Source organism: Saccopteryx bilineata, chromosome 1, assembly GCF_036850765.1.
Source record: "Saccopteryx bilineata isolate mSacBil1 chromosome 1, mSacBil1_pri_phased_curated, whole genome shotgun sequence".
In the NCBI taxonomy this organism is placed as follows: Eukaryota; Metazoa; Chordata; class Mammalia; order Chiroptera; family Emballonuridae; genus Saccopteryx; species Saccopteryx bilineata.
In genome coordinates this window covers 306,780,142-306,802,059 of record NC_089490.1, presented here as the reverse complement: position 1 = coordinate 306,802,059, position 21,918 = coordinate 306,780,142, and the positions used below count along the sequence as shown (strand labels likewise).

General features: G+C 45.5%; 1 protein-coding gene across 1 annotated transcript; it reads right to left on the bottom strand.

The window, feature by feature from the left end:
- Nucleotides 1-5,804: 5,804 nt before the first annotated feature.
- On the bottom strand, nucleotides 5,805-21,566 carry FOXR1 (forkhead box R1). The gene is made up of 7 exons (XM_066252756.1): nucleotides 21,543-21,566; nucleotides 21,219-21,354; nucleotides 9,006-9,080; nucleotides 8,650-8,900; nucleotides 7,755-7,981; nucleotides 6,285-6,523; nucleotides 5,805-5,833 (listed from the first exon to the last, which is right to left on the bottom strand). Exons 1-7 carry the CDS (start codon nucleotides 21,564-21,566, stop codon nucleotides 5,805-5,807), a joined length of 981 nt encoding a protein of 326 aa, XP_066108853.1.
- Nucleotides 21,567-21,918: the final 352 nt, after the last annotated feature.

Here is a 21,918-nt window from a genome sequence, read left to right as displayed (position 1 = left end):
GGTCAAGGCACACATGGGAGTTGATGCTTCCAGCTCCTACCCCCCTTCTCTCTCTCTGTCTCTCCTCTCTCTCTCTCCATCTCTCCCTCTCCTCTGCAAAATGAATAAATAAAAAAAAATTAAAAATTGTATATCAGATGGTCTAGCAGTTAGAGGAGTCCTGGTTTACACCCAGGCAGCTCGTGTGTGACTCCTGGTGTGGGAACTCTATCCACTGTGCCACCACCGGTCAGGCAAGTGTGACTTATTACATTGTATTGTTCTCACTGATTGCCAGTGTCACTGTGGGTAAGGGCCTCTGAGACAGGAACTATATGTTAAACATTGCTTGGTTTTATGCTTCTCCCTTCCATTAGCTTTAACACCCTAGGAAATGAGCAAATATTTTGTAAAACTATCTTTACTACCTTGAAATGAAACTGACTAATAAAATAACCTTCCTACAATTAATTTTAATTCTTATTTATTTCATTTATTTATTTATTTATTTATTTATTACAGAGACAGAGTCAGAGAGAGGGATAGATAGGGACAGACAGACAGGAATAGAGAGAGATGAGAAGCATCAATCATCAATTTTTCATTGTGGCACTTTTTTTTTTTTTAATTTATTTTTTACAGAGACAGAATCAGAGAGAGGGATAGACAAGGACAGACAAACAGGAACAAAGATGAGAAGCATCAATCATTCGTTTTTCATTGCGCGTTGCAATACCTTAGTTGTTCATTGATTGCTTTCTCATACGTGCCTTGACCACGGGCCTTCAGCAGACCGAGTAACCCCTTGCTGGAGCCAGTGACCTTGGGCTCAAGCTGGTGATCTTTTGCTCAAACCAGATGAGCCCGCGCTCAAGCTGGCGACCTTGGGGTCTTGAACCTGGGTCCTCTGCATCCCAGTCCGACACTCTATCCACTGTGCCACCACCTGGTCAAGCAAGTTGTGGCACTTTTTTAGTTGTTCATTGATTGCTTTCTCATATGTGCCTTGGGACTACAGCAGACCAAGTAAACCTTGCTCAAGCCAGGGACCTTGGGTCCAAGCTGGTGAGCTTTATTCAAACCAGATGAGCCTGCACTCCAGCTGGCGACCTCAGGTCTCGAACCTGGGTCCTCCACATCCCAGTTCGACGCTCTATCCACTGCACCACTGCCTGGTCAGGCCCTACAATTAATTTTTTTTTTTTTTTTGTATTTTTCCAAAGCTGGAAACGGGGAGAGACAGTCAGACAGACTCCCGCATGCGCCCAACCGGGATCCACCCGGCACGCCCACCAGGGGGCGACCCTCTGTTGCGACCAGAGCCACTCTAGCGCCTGGGGCAGAGGCCATGGAGCCATCCCCAGCGCCGAGGCCATCTTTGCTCCAATGGAGCCTCGCTGCGGGAGGGGAAGAGAGAGACAGAGAGGAAGGAGAGGAGGAGGGGTGGAGAAGCAGATGGGCACTTCTCCTGTGTGCCCTGGTCGGGAATTGAACCCGGGACCCCTTGCACGCCAGGCTGATGCTCTACCACTGAGCCAACCAGCCAGGGCCCCTACAATTAATTTTTAAAAGACCAATATAATGCTCTAACTGTAATATAACATAAAAATAAAAGGAGAGAATCTTAAATAAGATATTTCAATGGATATACTATATTTGAACACATGAGCTAGTTGAAAACTGGCACATAGTTATAGTGAATGGTTTAGATTTAAGAAATGATAGTCAAATGTCTGTTGAAACTTCTTTATATTGCAAACCTTGAAATAATAAGTAAATATTTGTTTAGATATGTAGAATCCTTGAGTACAACAGATACAAATACAGAACAATACAGGCCTGTGGTATTGGTGACTTTGCTATCAGTGAAGTGATTTTTCCAAAATGGCACTCAGCTCTTGGTAAAATTCCAAACCAAAGAGTACATTCTTCATTTTGCATAATAGCTGCATCCCTGGAAAATTCAGTGTATATTAAAATGATGCAACAAATACTTTCTGCTTAGTTGTAAAACTTGGTTAAGTTCTTAGCTTGGGTCATTATAAATGGCCTGGGTACGAGGGTTAGTTCTTCAGGGTGAGAAACTGCCTCCTGCAGTGAGGACTCCTGGGTCTAACTTCCAATGCTCACAATACCTCCAAATCCTTTCAGTAACCATAGCGCCCTATGGTGAGAGCCACTAGCTTCACACTACATTTCTGGTACCTGTCTGCTAATGAATGCACAAGCTGTAATGCAGAGGTGGTAGTGTGGGGAACTGACAAGGGTGGGACTGTCTATTGTTACCAAAATGTGCAAATTGAGCAAACAAACAGGGTCCATTTTCTCCCTTTTTTTTTTAGCAAGAAAGACAGAGATAGAGAGAGGTACAGATAGGCAGGAAGGGAGAGAGATGAGAACATCAATTCTTCGTTGCAGCTCCTTAGTTGTTCATTGATTGCTTTCTCATATGTGCCTTGACCAGGACTACAGCAGAGCAAATGACCCCTTGTTCAAGCCAGGGACCTTGGGCTCAAGCCAGAGACCATGGGGTCATGTCTATGATCCCATGCTCAAGCCAGCAACCTCGGGGTTTTGAACCTGGGTCCTCAGCATCCCAGGCCAACACTTTATCCACTAAGCCACCGCCTGGTCAGGCCAGGGTCCTTTCTTCAAAGGTAGAGATTTTGGTCTGTAGTGCATGGGTTGTGCTTTTCAGGAATACCATGTTTCAGAGACCAGGGAGGTAGCAGTCAGATTTAATAGTCAGACAGACTGCAAAAGATTAAGTGGTGAATAACTGACAGAAAATGAAGGCTACTCCTCAAATATAATGACCATCACATGAAAAGAGATGAGGAGAAACACTGTATTCACTCCTTAAAGTGGCTATGTTGATTAGATCTGCAAATGTACATAGAATAATGTGTAGTCCAGTTGTAAGCCTTAAAACTAAGTTGTAAGTTAATGTTAATACAGTACACCAGACCAAAAAAAAAATACAGTATACCAGACACAGGACTATGTACTTTTGCTTGTCCTATTTGGATCTCAAATCAAATCTGCATTTTTTTATTTTCATTTTTTTTATATTTTTATTTATTTTTTACAGAGACAGAGAGTGAGTCAGAGGGATAGGCAGGGATGGAGAGAGATGAGGAGCATCAATCATTAGTTTTTCATTGCGTGTTGCAACACCTTAGTTGTTCATTGATTGCTTTCTCATATGTGCCTTGACCGCGGGCCTTCAGCAGACTGAGTAACCTCTTGCTGGAGCCAGCGACCTTGGGTTCAAGCTGGTGGGTTTTTGCTCAAACCAGATGAGCCCGCACTCAAGACCCTTGGGGTCTCGAACCTGGGTCCTGTCCTCTGCATCCCAGTCCGACACTCTATCCACTGTGCCACTGCTTGGTCAGGCAAATCTGTATATTTTTATTATCCCCCTTTGCAAACAAAGGAAAATTTAGAAATGTTAAGAAAACTTGTGCTGAAGAGGATGCAGTACAGGAGGATAGTTTATCTGGTGAGAGGGAGCAGAGCTGGGAGTTACAGATGAAAAACATGTTGCTAGCCTTGGCCAGGTAGCTCAGTTGGTTAGAGCATCATCTCCATATGCCAAGGTTGCAGGTTCAATTCCTAGTCAGGGCATGTACAAGAATCAACCAATGAATGCATAATAAGTGAAACAAATCAACGTTTCTTTCTCTCCCTTCCTCTCTCTAAAATCAATGAAAAAAAATGTTGCTAGCCACAGTAAGGTACAGGCTACCACTAAGAACTATCAAGTGCTAAAAGTAGTTCAAGTGCTCATAGTAGCCCTCCAGCATGCTGAAACAGGACATTCCTAACTAGATGTCCTAATGTACAGTGAAATAGGTACCATTTATTTAGCTTTCACTATGAATCAGGTTCAGTATGAAGCACTCTGCTCTGTCCTATTTGTTTTCCACTCAGGTACGAGGAAGAGGCATCATTAACTAATTTTTCTGATCAAGACACTCAAGCTCAAAAAGAAGTGCCTGCCTGAGTCAGGATCTTCTGGAACAGAGGCGCAGGAGCAGTGGCAAGCAGCCAGCTCAGAACAGATAGCCAGTCAAGCAGGTGTAAAGCCATTAGCCACGGTCACCATCACAGCCGCCTGGCCCATGCAGGCTCGCATTTGATTCAGACAGACGGTAATGAAACAACGGAGCCAAGAACTAGTGGGCCATTAGCTTTAATCCTAGCTTGTACCCGGTGGGCAAGAAATACACACAGTGGGAAAACACTTCCCTTTCCATTCAGGGCTCCCAAAGCCGCTGACTTATCCAAGTTTTCCTAGGACCAAAGGTTTGTACCTCACCAGCCTTATTCACCTCTGTTCCCCATCTCCTTCTCTCTGCACAAACTCTACACAAACTGGCTTCTCCTTCAGCCCTCCTCCATCTTGACTGCTTCTCCTCTCCTCCACGTGGCCTTTCTCTGCTCTCCTCCAGCATGGGCTCCTCTGCCCCATTTTATAGTGTAGAAATCAAAACCTTTAATCCAATATACAAACAAGGAAGTCTCTGATACAAAGTCACTTAGGGTGGGAAAGGCTTAGTCTTAAAACTAAGCCTTAGGCTATAACGACCCTGCCTGCTTACAGCCTGTCCCCAACACCCAATGCAAACTGTAAGTGAGCAAACATATACATCATATTTGCAAACTTATTTGACCCACAGCAGGGCAGGAAGGAAAAGCAAAGTGAGACCACCTCAACTCTAACAGCAGATCCCTGAGAGCCCCCTGGACAAGGGGAGCCATTCTCAGGACTCAAGCACCACCCATTGCAAGCTCTGGAGAGGAGCAATGACGAGTCCACTGGAGGGAAGTGTCTTGAGTATTAAGCCCTGTTTCTATGCAGGCTGGTGAGGGAAAATCAGGAGAGGGAATGAGAACAGTCATCTCAACCCTATGGGAAATTCATTATTATCTTCAAGCTCTGTCTGAATGCCTGTGGCATCCTGACACCACTCTGAACCTCATTCTCTTACTTGTCCCACTGACCCCCTTGACTGCAGGCTGACAGCTGGCTTTTTCCTGAACGTGGTCTCCAAGAACCAGGAAAGCCACAACGGCCCAGCAGGGATCTGCAGCCTCTATGGACTACAATCCATAAGTGCTCTGGCTTCTGCTGAAGGTATGGTGCAGACAAGCAGCAGAGGGAGGGCCCATGTCCCTCAGCTCTGAGATTCTACCCCAATGGTTAAATGGGGGAATGAGACGCGAGCCTGACTACTCCTCTTTCCAATACATTCTTTCTCTCCCTGTTGCCACCCATACTTCTTCCATGCTCACATCTACCTCTGTGACTTTCTAAATAAACCTTTGCTTGTATTTGTAAAAAAAGAAAAAAGAAATGAAATTCTTTCCTCTCATCTTTCTCACTTCATGGCCTATATGGGTCTTCCTTCAACTGCCCCATAAATGACTTGTTTCCTTCCCCAGGTTTCTCTTCACTGTCCCCTGCTGATTACATCCACTCCTGTGAGTGATGGTGTTTATTTGGGCCTTTTGCAGGGCTGGCTGCTACAAGCTAGCATCTCCCAAAACTTTTCACATAACCCGGAAAAATGGGAATTGTTCCAGGATCTCAAAGAGTAGTGAGTATTTTCGTCCTTTGAAGAAAGAAGATGTAGGATCTCTTTGCTGCACACCAGGCAATTGCCCCATCTTCCCATTTCCAACTTCAGAGCTGACCTCCATCTCTAGCCCTCCCTCCAACCTCAGAGAACACACACATGCACATGTGCGCACATGCACACACACCAGGCTGCTGCAATGTAACTTTAATAAAGGCATGAGCTGACTCTCACTTTTTGCAGTTAAAGGTCAAAGAAGAAGGGCATCACATCTGTAAGAAAAAAAAGTTAAAGGAATCTATCTGCTCATTGCAGTCATTGTTCCCTAAGCCTGGAAAGCCTTCTTACAGCAGATGAACTTCTCTCTCTTAAGGCCCACATGCTAGCTGGTGCCCAGGAAATAAACAGTCCTTTTTGCACACAATTTCTCATACCATGCTTCTATATTGTGTGGTCACCATTCCCCGCTAGGCTGATAGACTGTGAGAAGACCCAATTGCACCTTAGTTGTTTCTCCATCAACTCCTGGACCTCAAGTCCCAGGGTATGTATGGAGTCCCACCTTAGGCAGGTACCACCCCAGGGATGCAGACCACTGCTATCCTCCCCTCTTCCTACAGAAGGTAGCCCCCATGGTGTGACCTGGGTTCCTTCTTTGCACATTTAGCCTTTGGCAAGATCTTCAGGTCCCCCCAACCCACCCCATGTGACAGAGCTTCACACCTGGCTGACTCATGCACTGTTGAATATTTTCCAGGTGAGTGGAGGCCAAGGCTCGGACCTCCTCCTCAAAGCGGCGGTGTCCCTCCTCGGTCAGCTTCCAGAGGCAGGATCGAGGCCACACGCTAGCTCCACCCGGCATGCTAACCGGCACTTTCTCAAAGCTGTCTTGGAAACAGAGATTGTGACGGATGGTGTTCTTCCAACCCTCTGGAGCCGTCCGGAAAAAGGGGAAATGTTGTCTACGAACAGGGAGGAATGGTAAGGAAAGGTATGGTTTCTTTGGGAGATGCCCTACCCTTGAGCATGTTTCTGCCTGGGGGCCAGGAGCCTCAGCTCTTCTCTCCACATGGAGAATGGCAACCTGGCCTCAACTGCTCTTTGCTGATTGGGCACATGGCAAAACCTTCTTCACCTGGAACATCGCTTGCACAAACTCTTTTTTTTTTTTTTTAATTCATTTTTAGAGGGGAGGAGAGAGAGAGACAGAAAAAGAGAAAGAGAAGGGGGGGAGAACAGGAAGCATCCACTCCCATATGTGCCTTGACGGGGCAAGCCCAGGGTTTTGAACCTGCAACCTCAGTGTTCCAGGTTGACATTTATCCACTGCGCCACCACAGGTCATGTCAAACCTTTGTCTTTTAAGCCCAGTTTACTGCCTCCATTCCTAGGCTCATTGTCCTCCCTTCCTCTGAGAATGCAGGGCTTTGCCTTGCAACAGGAAACAAGCATAAATTAGATCAACCAACTCCTGTAAGAGGAATTCTGGTCAAGGGGGATACCATTTGAGCAGAGCCACACCTGGTACGTGCCCTGGAACCCAACTTCTGAAGGGCCCTGCAAAACCCCAACTTTATACTTTTTTCTAGTGTAAGGAGCCCAATATTTTCTTCTGCACCCAGGGCCTCAACTGACCTTAGTCTGCCTTTGCACCTGAGGATGAATATGAGCCTATTCTGAATTAGGAAAAAAGTCTGAGAAACTCCTCACACTCATGTGTACATGACCACCAGGACTGAATGGCAATCTCTTCTGAATTGAATGAATGCCCCTGGTGGTGCAGAGAGCTATGCCAGGCGGTATAGTCCAAAGGCAAAGCACATGAGACACTGTTGAGGAAACTAGACTTTATGCCAGATAATCTAGAGGGGAAAGGTGGGAAAATGTATCACCCAGAGGAATTTATGTTTGAAAGAACTAAGATATAAAAAGATCGGAGTTCTCAAATGGGGAAGGGCATGGGGGTAGGATATCTTCCTTTACATGTGACATGTGGACACATATTCAGGGACAACCCAGAATCAATGCCTGGGAAAAAAGAACTGGAAATACCCTTATCCTCTCAGATCTAGATGGTAAAAACAAAGGAGCAGCCAAGGGCTATGGCAGATGGCCCTTACCCCCTCCCTTCCCACTCCTCACAGCCTGCCCTTCCCACTGCCCTCCCCCCACCCCACCACTCCCGGCACATACCGAGTGAAACTGTAGATCTGCTGCACGTTGAGGCCACAGGGGGAACTGTTTCTTAAAGCCAGGGCAATTAGGTGGAAGTAATTGAGAGGGGGCCGGGACCAGAGCCTCCCCTCCTGGCTTTTGGCTTGCTGAAGCCTTCGTCTCCGGAGGGGGGCTTTTTTGTGAAGGGCCGGCAGAGCCACAGAGGAGCTGTCATCCTGGTCCTTAGCTTCCTCCTCTTCTGTGAGCTAGAGGAGCAGAGTAGGAACTGGTCCTGACTCCATGGCCTCCACTCCAGGGGTGCAATGGCAGGAAGGAGCAGCGGTCAAGGACCACTATCTGGACTGCTCCCCGGCATCCCAGTCTAATGCTCTATCCACTGCCCCACCGCCTGGTCAGGCTGGACTGCTCCCCAACCCAAGGGCACAGCTACTTTCTGAACTCACTAACCCTTTGTTAGCCCTACAAAAACAACTCTGAGCCTGACCAGGCAGTGGCGCAGTGGATAGAGTGTCGGACTGGGATGCAGAGGACCCAGGTTCGGGACCCTGAGGTCACCAACCTGAGCACGGGCTCATCTGGTTTGAGTGAAAGCCCACCAGCTTGAATCCAAGGTCGCTGGCCCTAGAAGGGGTTACTCGGTCTGCTGAAGGCCCACGGTCAAGGCACATATGAGAAAGCAATCAATGAACAAATAAGGTGTTACAACGCACAAGGAAAAACTAACGATTGATGTTTCTCATCTCTCTCCGTTCCTGTCTGTCTGTCCCTGTCTATCCCTCTCTCTGACTCATTCTGTCTCTGTAAAATAAAAAATAAAAAAATAAAAATTAAAAAAAAAACAAAAAACAAAAAAAAAACAACTCTGACACATCATGCCTATGTCCACCCTGCCTGCAACCCCAGAAATCCCTACCTCCCGGTTGCTGGAGGAAGGAGCAAACTGCTTCTGAGAGAAAGATTGCTCGGTGGAGGAAGGTAGCCGCGACTCCACTGCCTGGGCCTCTGAGCAGTTGGCAAAGTGTTCCTCTCTTGAGGGTGGCTGAGGGGAGGGCTGCGTGCTTGTCAGCTTTTCCCTCTCACTAGGTTCTGAGACCTCCAGCTTTCCTGGGGGAAACGCGATGTTGGGATTTACCCACATCCATAAGTTGGGTTTAATATCTGGACCTGTACAGAGAAAAAGCAGATTGTGTGACATAGCTCACTGGCTTTGGGTGTCCGGCCCAGGCCATAGGGCCATTCAGGTCAGAGAAGACACTCCCCACTACTCACCATCTTTATCAGGTTTGGGTGTTTTTCCCACAGGTAGTTTTGGTGGCTCAACTATATGGAGTTTGTATCTGGCAACTGTGAAAAAAGAAAGAGGGTCAAAATATAGGATTTCCAGTGTGGTCCCAGAATACTGGTCCTTGGAGCATCTCTGGGCTAGGAGCATCTCTGTGGGTCCTGCCTGGGGAATTAGGACACCATAGTCTACTAGTATTTCCCTTGCTTCTCTGATCTTCTCATTCACCTCTGCATTCTTATCTTCTCACACTATATATACTGTTCCTGAACGATCTGATGAATGACTGTGGCTTCATACACCATCTATAGATAAGGCTTTCTTTATCTCTATCTAGCCTAGACTTCTCTGCCAGCCACCCACCCCTTTTTAAGATTTTATTTATTTATTTTAGAGAGGAGAGAGAGAGAGCAGACAGGGAGGAACAGAAAGCATCAACTTCCATATGTGCTTTGACCAGGCAAGCCCAGGGTTTTGGACCAGTGACAGCATTCCAGGCCGACACTTTATCCACTGTGCCACCACAGGTCAAGCTGCCAGCTTTTACTTAGAAATCTCCACGGAATGAATTTGCTTGGATAAAGTAAAGACACTTCAAATGATATTTCTTTTATAAAAAATTCAGTGAGAGGAGGGGATGCAGAGAGACAGACTCCCACAAGCCTCCTGACTGGGATCTACCGGGCAAGCCCAGCTGGGGCATTGTTCCATTGCTCAGCAACCAAGCTCTTCTTTCTTAGCACCTGAGGCAGAGGCTATGGAGCCATCCTCAGTGCCCGGGGCCAACTCACTCTAATCTAGTCATGGCTGTAGGAGTGGAGGAGGGGAGAAAGAGAGGAGATAGGGAGGGCTGGAGAAGCAAATGGGTGCTTCTCCTGTGTACCCTGACCGGGACATCCACATGCTGGGCCGACATTCTACCACTGAGTCAACCTCAGGTGATATTTTTAAAACTAAACTCCAGGCCTGACCTGTGGTGGTGCAGTGGATAAAGCATTGACCCGGAAATGCTGAGGTCGCCAGTTTGAAACCCTGGGCTTGCCTGGTCAAGGCACATATGGGAGTTGATGCTTCCAGCTCCTCCCCCCTGTCTCTCTCTCCCTCTCTCCTCTCTAAAATGAATAAAAAAAACAATTGTTTAAAAAAATAAATAAATAAAACTAAACTCCATCTTCCTCTTCCTCCTATATTTCTGGTTTCAGCACATGGCACCACCATCTAACCCAGTGGTAGTCAACCTGGTCCCTACCGCCCACTAGTGGGCATTCCAGCTTTCATGGTGGGCAGTAGCAGAGCAACCAAAGTATAAATAAAAAGATAGAGCCTGACCAGGCAGTGGCGCAGTGGATAGAGTGTTGGACTGGGATGCAGAGGACCCAGGTTCGAGACCCCGAGGTTGCCAGCTTGAGTGTGGGCTCATCTGGTTTGAGCCCACCAGTTTGATTCCAAGGTCGCTGGCTCCAGCAAGGGGTTACTCGGTCTGCTGAAGACCCGCGGTCAAGGCACATATGAGAAAGCAATCAATGAACAACTAAGGTGTTGCAACGGGCAATGAAAAACTAATGATTGATGCTTCTCATCTCTCTCCGTTCCTGTCTGTCTTCCCTGTCTATCCCTCTCTCTGACTCACTCTGTCTCTATAAAAAAAAATAAATAAATAAAAAATAAAAATAAAAATAAAAAGATAGATTTAACTATAGTAAGTTGTTTTATAAAGGTTTATTCTGCCAAACTTAGCGAAAATCTGACATAAAGTACTTGGTAAGTAATTATTATTATATGCTTTAACTTGCTGTAACTCTGCTTTATAAATTTTATAAAGTAAAGTTACTTCCCTACTTTATAAATCACCATTACTGTGGAACTGGTGGGTGATTAGAAAACTTTACTACTAACAGAGATACAAAAGTGGGCAGTAGGTATAAAAAGGTTGTCTACCCCTTACCTGACCTGTGGTGGCGTAGTGGATAAAGCTTCGACCTGGAACACTATTCATTATAGAGAGGAGAGAGAGAGAGAAGGGGGGAGGAGCAGGAAGCATCAACTCCCATATGTGCCTTGACCAGGCAAGCCCAGGGTTTTTTTTTTTTTTTTTTTTTTTTCTTTTTTTTCATTTTTTTCTGAAGCTGGAAACAGGGAGAGACAGTCAGACAGACTCCCGCATGCGCCTGACCGGGATCCACCCAGCACGCCCACCAGGGGCGGCGCTCTGCCCCCCAGGGGGCGATGCTCTGCCCATCCTGGGCGTTGCCATATTGCGACCAGAGCCACTCTAGCGCCTGAGGCAGAGGCCACAGAGCCATGCCCAGCGCCCGGACCATTTTTGCTCCAATGGAGCCTTGGCTGCGGGAGGGGAAGAGAGAGACAGAGAGGAAAGCGCGGCGGAGGGGTGGAGAAGCAAATGGGCGCTTCTCCTATGAGCCCTGGCCGGGAATCGAACCCGGGTCCTCCGCACGCTAGGCCGACGCTCTACCGCTGAGCCAACCGGCCAGGGCAAGCCCAGGGTTTTGAACCGGCAACCTCAGCCGTTTCCAGCTTGACGCTTTATCCACTGCACCACCACAGGTCAGGCTAAAATATTTTTTATTAAAATAATATTGTATATTACATTTTTTCACTCACCTTATTCATAAACAAATTACATAATAAGATTTTGTTTACTTAAATGAATCTTTTTATATTTAACATTTTCAAATTTTAATATTTCATCCAGCCGTGAAAGTTTTCTTTCTAATCTGGCCCGGGGGCAAAAACTGTTGGCCACGCCTGTCCTAGGCCTCCCTACAAGCTGTTTCCTTTGCCAGGAACAATCCTCCCTCTTCCTGCTTGCATGGTTAATTGCTACTCACCCATCAAGTCTCTGTTTAATTGTCTTGCTAAAGTAGGCTTCTCTGACCTCCTGTCCAAACACTCCCATATCACATATTTTATTGTAATTACTTGCTTAGAATCTATTTCCAGGTCTGTCTTGTTCACTGCCTAGCACATGGGAGCTCAACTTAATTGGATGAATGACAACATAGGGGGCTAAGAGTAAATCAAGTATATATTAGAGCTATCTGCTTGGGGATGGAGGAACTGTTTACCTCCTTCATTTCTCCCCATGAATGTCATCATGTTACAGCTAAATCTAGGTTTTTGTTTGAAAAATGATGATGTACTTATTAGAGCTCAGTAACTAGAAAGGGCGCCCATTACATTGTTAATGTTCAACATAGTATTCAAAAAAGAAAAAAGTAGCAAGAGATATAAAGTTGGAAAGAGGTACTGTCCAGGTGGCTCAACTGCTTACAGCTGTGGTTCTCAAAGTGTGTGCCAGGGCGCACTGGTGCACCCTAGAAGATTTCCAGGTGCGCCCTATGGTATTCCAGAGAAATATGTGCCTGTTGAGGACCAAAAAACCAACAGGGTTTTGGGAGTTTAGATTTTTGGGGGACAGGTGTGGGGAATTGGCTGTAAGCTGACAGTCTGCCCATCCCCCACCTCACTTGCCTGATTAGGTTGCAAAAGGCTATTAAGCTGTGGTGCTGGATTGTTTACACTACCTCCCATGTTCCCCAGAAAGACTGGAGGCAAGTTTCTTCTATCCTTTGTTTGGTGTAAAGTTAAGATGCTATGTATGGTGGGGGTTTTGAATTGATGTTTAAGCATAAGGAATTGTCTCTTGAAGCCTTTTGGATTTCTATAAAAGAAGAATATGTGGCAATATCTAAAAAAGCTTTGAACATTTTACTACAATTTTCAACATCCTATTTATGTGAATTAGGATTTTCTACCCTCAACACAATTTAGAGTAAAAAGAGAGGAATTCTTCAATGTACTGACGAGGAAATGAGAGTTTGCCTTTCAAATATATGCCCAGCCTGACCTGTGGTGGCTCAGTGGGATAAAGTGTCGACCTGGAACACTGAGGTTGCCGGTTCGAAACCTTGGGCTTGCCTGGTCAAGGCACATATGGGAGTTGATGCTTCCTGCTCCTCCCCTTTCTCTACCTCTCTCTCTCTCTCCCCTCTCTCTAAAAATCAATAAATAAAAAATAAATAAAAAACAAATATATGCCCAAACATTGAAGAAATCGCTAGGACACATCAGGTTCATGTTTCTCATAAACACAAGAATGAAAAAACTTAACATATTTGCACCAGGACTTGCCGAATTTACTAAATTTTACTAAGAATGTATCTATATAGCCTGACCTGTGGTGGCACAGTGGATAAAGCGTCGACCTGGAAATGCTGAGGTCGCCGGTTCGAAACCCTGGGTTTTTCTGGTCAGGGCACATATGGGAGTTGATGCTTCCAGCTCCTCCCCCTGTCTCTCTCTCCTCTCTCTCTTTGTCTCTCTCTCTCTCCTCTCTAAAATGAATAAATAAAAAAAAATTAAAAAAAAAAAAGAATGTATCTATATATATATAAAGATAACTTTTTGTCATTTTTTTACTTTTAAGCCCTTTTTACGAATTCTAAAAAGCATAATTCAAAAAATGTAACATAGCCTGACCAGGTGGTGGTGCAGTGGATAGAGCATCCGACTGGGATGCGGAAGGACCCAGGTTCGAAACCCCGAGGTCGCCAGATTGAGCTCATCTGGCTTGAGCAAAAAGCTCACCAGCTTGGACCTAAGGTCGCTGGCTCCAGCAAGGGGTTACTCGGTCTCTCAAGGCACATATGAGAAAGCAATCAATGAACAACTAAGAAGTCTCAACGTGCAACGAAAAATTGATGGTTCTCATCTCTCTTCGTTCCTGTCTGTCTGTTCCTGTCTATCTCTGCCTCTGTTAAGAAAAAAAAAAAATGTAACATAGCCTGACCAGGCAGTGGTACAGTGGATAGAGCGTCGAACTGAGATGCAGAGGACCCAGGTTCGAGACCCCGATATCGCCAGCTTGAGCACAGGCTCATCTCGTTTGAGCAAAAGCCCACCAGCTTGAACCCAAGGTTGCTGGCTCCAGCAAGGGGTACTCGGTCTGCTGAAGGCCCGCGGTAAAGGCACATATGAAAGCAATCAATGAACAACTAAGGTGTTGCAACATGCAATGAAAAACTAATGATTGATGCTTCTCATCTCTCTCTGTTCCTGTCTGTCTGTTCCTGTCTATCCTTCTCTCTGACTCACTCTGTCTCTGTAAAAAAAAAAAAGAAAAAAAAGAAAAAAAAGTCACATAAAAATGCCAGAATAGCCTGACCAGGTGGTGGCGCAGTGGATACAGTGTCAGACTGGGATGTGGAGGACCCAGGTTCGAGATCCCAAGGTTGCCAGCTTGAGCATGGGCTCATCTGATTTAAGCAAAGCTTACCAGCTTGGACCCAAGGTCACTGGCTTGAGCAAGGGGTTACTCAGTCTGCTGTAGCCCCACAGTCAAGGCACATATGAGAAAGCAATCAATGAACAACTAAGGTGTTACAACGAAAAACAGATGATTGATGCTTCTCATCTCTCTCCGTTCCTGTCTCTCTGTCCCTATCTATCCCTCTCTCTGACTCTGTCTCTGTAAAAAAAAAAAAAAGCCAGAATAAATTTAATTTTGTCATATTTATTTTGTTTAATTACCATAAAAGCATGCTTGGATTTTATATTTTTCTTTAATATTTGACTTAATTATTATAACATATTTCTCAGATATTTGTATACAATTATTTGTAGGATTTATTTATTTAATTTTTTTCCAGAGACAGATTGGGAATCAGAGAGAGGGATAGGGACAGACAGACAGGACCAGAGAGATGAGAAGCATCAATCATTAGTTTTTTGTTGCACGTTGCGACATTTTAGTTGTTCATTGATTGCACTCTCATATGTGCCTTGACCGCAGTAACCCCTTGCTTGAGCCAGCGACCTTGGGTCCAAGCTGGTGAGCTTTGCTCAAACCAGATGAGCCCACACTCAAGATGACAACCTTGGGATCTTTTTTTTTTTTTTTTTTTTAAATTTTTATTTATTTATTCATTTTAGAAAGGAGGGGGGAGATAGAGAGAGAGAGAGAGAGAGAGAGAGAGAGAGAGAGAAGGGGGAGGAGCAGGAAGCATCAACTCCCATATGTGCCTTGACCAGGCAAGCCCAGGGTTTTGAACCGGCAACCTCAGTGTTTCTAGGTTGACGCTTTATCCACTGCGCCACCACAGGTCAGGCAACCTTGGGATCTTAAACCTGGGTTGTCTGCATCCCAGTCCAATGCTCTATCACTGCGCCACTGCCTGGTGAGGCCATTTGTAGGATTTTAAATGAGCCTTGACTTCAAAAAGTTTGAGAACCACTGGGTTAGAGTGTCGTCCCAATACAAGACTCAAAAGTTACAAGTTCGACTCCCAGTCAGGGCACATACAAGAATCAACCAATGAATACATAAATAAGTGGAACAACCACAAATGGTTGTTTCTCCCTTTCTCTAAAAATCAATTAATAAATAAAAATTAGAAATAAAAAGGAAAAACAACCATAATTTAAAAAAATTGATGTTGAGCCTGACCAGGCGGTGGCGCAGTGGATAGAGCGTCGGACTGGGATGCAGAGGACCCAGGTTCGAGACCCCAAGGTTGCCAGCTTGAGTGCGGGCTCATCTGGTTTGAGCAAAAGATCACCAGCTTGGACCCAAGGTCACTGGCTCGAGCAAGGGGTTACTCCATCTACTGAAGGCCCGAGATCAAGGCACATATGAGAAAGCAATCAATGAACAACTAAGGTGTAGCAAGGTGCTACTAAAAACTAATGATTGATGCTTCTCATCTCTCTGTTCCTGTCTGTCTATCCCTGTCTATCCCTCTCTCTGACTCTCTCTCTGTCTCTGTAAAAAAGAAAAAAAAAAATTGATGTTGAAAAGTCATACAAAATTGATATACAAATTATTAGAACCAAAGGAAAAAAAATTATTAAAACCAATAACAGTCCAGGAAGTTTGCTGGATATAAAAACAACATACTAATCAATATGCTTCCTCAATACCAGCATAACGAAACTGGAAAATAGCCTTGGCTGGGCAGATCAGGTGGTTAGAGCATTGTCCTGCTGTGCCAACATTATGTGTTCAATCCCTGATCAGGACACATACAAGAATCCACCAATGAATGTATTAATAAGTGGAACAACAAATTGTTGTTCCCCACCACCACCCTTTCTTTCTCTAAAAAGAATTTTTAAAAACTTAGAAAATAGCCTTAGCAGGCAGTGGTGCAGTGGCTAGAGCATCAAACTGGGATGCGGACAACTCAGGTTCAAGACCCCAAGGTCGCCAGCTTGAGTTCAGGCTCATCTGGTTTGAGCAAAGCTCACCAGCTTGAACCCAAGGTCGCTGACTTGAGCAAGGGGCTACTCGGTCTGCTGAAGGCCTGCGGTAAAGGCACATGAGAAAGCAATCAATGAACAACTAAGGTGTCACAATGAAAAACTGATGATTGATGCTTCTCATCTCTCTCCATTCCTGTCTGTCTGTCCCTGTCTATCCCTCTCTCTGACTCTGTAAAAAAATAAAAATAAATAAAAATTAAAAAGATCTCAATTACCATCAAAGTAAAGTGGTCTGACCAGGCAGAGGCTCAGTGGATAGAATGTTGGACTGAAATGCGGAGGACCCAGGGTCAAAACTCTGAGGTTGCCAGCTTGAGCAAGGGGTCACTCACCCTGCTGGAGACCCCAGTCAAGGCACATCTGAGAAAGCAATCGATGAACTAAGGAGCTGCAAAAAGAATTAATGCTTCTCATCTCTCTTCCTTTCTGTCTGTCTGTCCCTCTCTGTCTTTCCTCTGTCTCTGTCACACACACACACACACAAAATCATCATTGCTTGACCAGGTGGTGGCATAGTAGATAGAGCGTCTGGGAAGCAGAGGACCAAGGTTCGAATCCCCAAGGTCTCTGGCTTTAGCATGGGTTCATCCAGCTTGAGCATGGGATCACAGACAGGACCCTTGGTGGCTGACTTGAGCCCAAAGGTTTCTGGCTTGGAGCCCAAGGTCGTTGGCTGGAGCTCCCCCACCACCCCCACCCTGTCAAGGCACATACGAGAAAGCAATCAATGAACAACTAAGGTGCTATAACAAAGAATTGATGCTTTTCATTTCTCTTCCTTCCTGTCTGTCCCCCGTCTCTATGTTTCTGTCTCTCTCACTAAAAATAAATAAATAAATTCTCTTTGCCCCAACTTTCTATGCCACTATTCCACATTTTCGCTTCCTATTGAGGCAGAACTCCTTGGAAGAATGGCCTATACTTTCTGCTTCTACTTCTTCCGTTCTTAAACTCTTGTCTGTCAGGTTTTCTCCTCCACCAGTCTACCAAAACCATGTCATCAAGGTTGTTTTGCTAAATCCAGTTGTCAGCCCTTACCAGCTCTCTTGGCAGCAGTCCTCTCCGCTGCCCCTCCTTCCTTGAAACACTTTCTTCATTGGTTTCCCAGAACCACAATCTTTTTTTTTTTTTTAATTTTTTTTTCTTTTTATTTATTCATTTTAGAGAGGGGAAAGAGAGAGAGAGAGGGGGGAGGAGCAGGAAGCATCAACTCCCATATGTGCCTTGACCAGGCAAGTGCAGGGTTTTGAACCGGCGACCTCAGCGTTCCAGGTTGACGCTTTATCCACTGCGCCACCACAGGTCAGGCAACCACAATCTTGGTGTTGATTCTCATTGGTCATTTTCTCAGATTTTACTAGTTATCTCTCTTCTCTCCAATCTTTTTACAATGGGATGCCCCCAGGGCTCATCCTTGCTCCTTCTCTATCTTCTCTATTCTCACTCCTTAAATGCCATCTCTAGCCCTGGCCGGTTGGCTCAGCGGTAGAGTATCGGCCTAGCGTGCGGAGGACCCGGGTTCGAATCCTGGCCAGGGCACACAGGAGAAGCGCCCATTTGCTTCTCCACCCCTCCACTGCCACTGCGCTTTCCTCTCTGTCTCTCTCTTCCCCTCCCGCAGCCGAGGCTCCATTGGAGCAAAGATGGCCCTGGCGCTGGGGATGGCTCTGTGGCCTCTGCCTCAGGCGCTAGAGTGGCTCTGGTCGCAACATGGCGACGCCCAGGATGGGCAGAGCGTCGCCCCATGGTGGGCGTGCCGGGTGGATCCCGGTTGGGCGCATGCGGGAGTCTGTCTGACTGTCTCTCCCTGTTTCCAGCTTCAGGGAAAAAAAAAAAAAAAATGCCATCTCTATACCAAAGACTCAAAATTTCTATCTGCAGTCCACACCTCTCTCCAGAACTCCAGACTTATACACTTACCTGTTTACTCAACATTTCTACTTTTGGATATCTAAAAAGTATTTCAGATCAGCATGGTCAGATCAGAATTCCTGATTTTCTTCCCTAAACCTGTCCTATTAGAAGCTTCTCTCGGTAGAAAGCAACTTCATTCTTTACTTAGACAAAAACTTCAGAGGACTCATCCTTAATCCAGCAGTGCCTAACCCCCAGGCCGCAGACCAGTACCGGTCCGTGGGCCATTTGGTACCGGTCCGCAGAGAAAGAATAAATAACTTACATTATTTCCGTTTTATTTATATTTAAGTCTGAACAATGTTTATTTTCTGACATTAAACCGGTCCGTGGCCCAAAAAAGTTTGGGGAGGACTGTCTAATCTCTTACATTCAATCTATTGGCAAATCTAGCTGGTTCTACCTTCTCACTATATCTTCTGCTATCATTCTAGTACAGCGGTTCTCAACCTGTGGGTCGCGACCCCGGCGGGGGGTTGAAAGACCAAAACACAGGGGTCGCCTAAAGCCATCAGAAAATACATATTTATTATACAATAAATTTTTAAATAAAATATGTATTTCTGATGGCTTTAGGCGACCCCTGTGTTTTGGTCGTTCGATCCCCCATCCACAGGTTGAGAACCGCTGTTCTAGTGGTTCAGTTTAGCATCATCCCTTATCTGTATTACTATAGTAGCCTTCTAACTAGTCTCCTGGCTTCTAAGTTCCTTGTTTCTTTATATCTACAGTATACCCCGCAACACAGCAACCATGGTAATCTTTTCAGAATATAGATCATACAGGATCAGCTACACAATTTGCAGGGCCCAGAGCTAAATGAAACTGTGGAGCTCCTTGTTAAAAAAGTTATTAAAAAACTTAAGACTGATAGCAAGGCATTAAATCACATATAGCCACCCTATGCAACTATACAGGCCACATACTCATGAAGATAGTAACTTTATCTCCTCTGCTCAAAACCTTCCAGCCATGCCACATCTTACTCAAAGTCAACTCAAACTTCCTCAAAGCGGAAGACAGGTCTTCCTAATCTCTTTTCCACCCCCTGTGAACTCTCCTTTTTATTTATCGTAATCCAGCCTCACTGGCCTCTTTACTGTTCCCCAAACGCTCCGAGCATATTCCTTCCTCAGGGCTTTTGCACTAGCTATTTCTGCTGCCTGGGAAACTTTCCCTATAAATATTATTCTCTTGGTTTACTATCTCACCTCCTTAAACTTGCTGCTCAAATATAAAGCACCCAACGAAGCCCAACCTGATGACCCTGTTTTACCCCATTCCTGAGCTCTCCATACTGTGTCCCTTCCCTCCCATCTCAGTTATCACCTTTCACAAGTATACAATTTTTTTATGTGGATTTTCAGTCTGTTCCCAGTAGAATGCAAGCTCCTTAATAACTTGACTACTTTTTTCATTACCTATCATGAGTGTCTAGAACATTGCCAGGCAAATTGGAGCTACTCAATAAATATTTCTCAAATCAGTGAAGATATAAGAATGTTCATCAGCATTACTATGGTGGCAAAGAGTCGGAGGCGATCTAGGTCTCCATTAATAAGGAGAATTAAACTGCAAAAGTTAGTATATGCAGATGATGGGCTACTACACAACAGTAAAAAATGATGAACCAGATATACACTTAGCAACCCGAATAACTCAAAAAACAATGTGATCTGTCTGCTCTGGCCAGAGAGCTCAGTTGGCTAGAGAAATAGACCCAATATGCCAAGGGCACCAAAGGTACCAAGGGCCAAGGTTTTGACTGGATCCTTGGTCAGGGCACATACAAGAATCAACCATTTAATACATAAATAAGGGGAACAACAAATCAGTGTTTCTCTTTCTAAAATCAATTATAAACAACAACAACGCCTGACCAGGCGGTGGCGCAGTGGATAGAGCGTCGGACTGGGATGCAATGGACCCGGGTTTGTGACCCCGAGGTCGCCAGCTTGAGTGCGGGCTCATCTGGTTTGAGGAAAGGCCCACCGGCTTGAACCCAAGGTCGCTGGCTCCAGCAAAGGGTTGCTCGGTCTGCTGAAGGCCCGCGGTCAAGACACATATGAGAAAGCAATCAATGAACAACTAAAGTGTTGCAACGCGCAATGAAAAACTAATGATTGATGCTTCTCATCTCTCTCCGTTCCTGTCTGTCTGTCCCTGTCTATCCCTCTCTGTGACTCACTCTCTGTCTCTCTAAAAAATAATAAATAAATAAATAAAAATTAAAAAAAAACAAACAACAACAATGTGATCTCTCTAGTGCACAGGCTCTCTCTCTGCCATATGAAGACACAGCAAGAAGAGGATCATCTGCAAACCACGAAAAAAAAGGCCTCACAGATAAAACAAAAACAAAATACAAAAACAAAATGAGTGGGGGTGGGGGGAAAACAATAAGCATTATATAAATTCAGGTCACCTATAAACACAAAATAATACTAACAGTTTTCAAAGGTACACATATCTAAAAACATTAAATCATTTAGGGTAAATACTTTGGAGTGTGGAAGGTGAGAGAAGTGGGGGTGGTGACTGATGGGGTGGGGAGTGGGGGAGATGAGTCAATCCAAGTACTTTGCCCTGACAGATGGCAATAATTTACCAAGAATGAAGGAGGTGAATACCTCAACTCTCTGCACTTGAGGTCCAAATTAAAAAAAAAAAAAAAAAGACCCCGGTGGCCTAGAAGGTTCTAGGACAGAGCTGGGAGGGTGGCGTAGAGTTGAAAGCGCAATGTCATGCAGAGGGACCGCAGCCCTCCCTCCGTGGGCTTGCAGCACAGGCAAGAGAATCTGGGCTCCGGGAAGTGGGGTGGGGGAGGGGGCTCTGGCAGTCAGCAACCGGGCAAGGGGCCAGGAAACTGAGCCATCGCTCCGAGGCTCACCCAGGGAAAGGAGAAGGTCGAAGGCCAGGGAGCCCAATGGTCCTGCTTCCATGAGCCCCCCCACCAGAGCAGCCGGACACATCCATCCTCTACTACCCCCTACACAGATGCTTACGGTTCTGCTCTGCTAAGGGCAGGTGCGTTGTCATGAAGGCCAGAAAGCCCTCGTTCCCCATGTCCCAATCCAGCAATCCTGGGACCTGGCCGTGGAGACTGGCCCAGAAGTCGAGGTGTTGAAGTTTCAGGTCCACCTTCAGGAGAGGTGAGAGAGCCGAGCCGGGGCAGTGGGTAGGAGTGTCAGAGACACTGAGGCTGAGGCTTCTGAGCGACTTCCTCAAATACCAGGGCTCTGATTGAATTAGTTTGGCTGGCTCAGATGGAGTTAGCTTTGACGCCTTTAATCCCCTCTAGCCTCAAGTAAGCACTCTCGAACATCTACGCTCAAACCACTGTGCTTCTGCATTGGGATTTGGGTACCAAGGAACCCAGAAGGTAGCTATTCCAGATCCTCTTCCCCCACTACATTTGCACAAATCTCTTATTTAGTAAATACCTTGACTGTTTAAGAATGATTCTGAGTTAGTATTAAGTTTCTAGAAGTTCTGATTGATTTTAAGGCTTATCCAAGATCACATCTGTAGTATATTGTGGAGATGGGATTAATGGTGATTTCTTTAAAAAAATTTAATTGACTTTAGAGAGAGAGGAAGGGAGAGACAGGAATGTCAATCTGTTCCTGTAGGTGCCTTGACCAGGGATCAAACCCACAGCCTCTGTGCTTCAGGACGATGCTCTATCCAGCCAGGGCTTAAGTT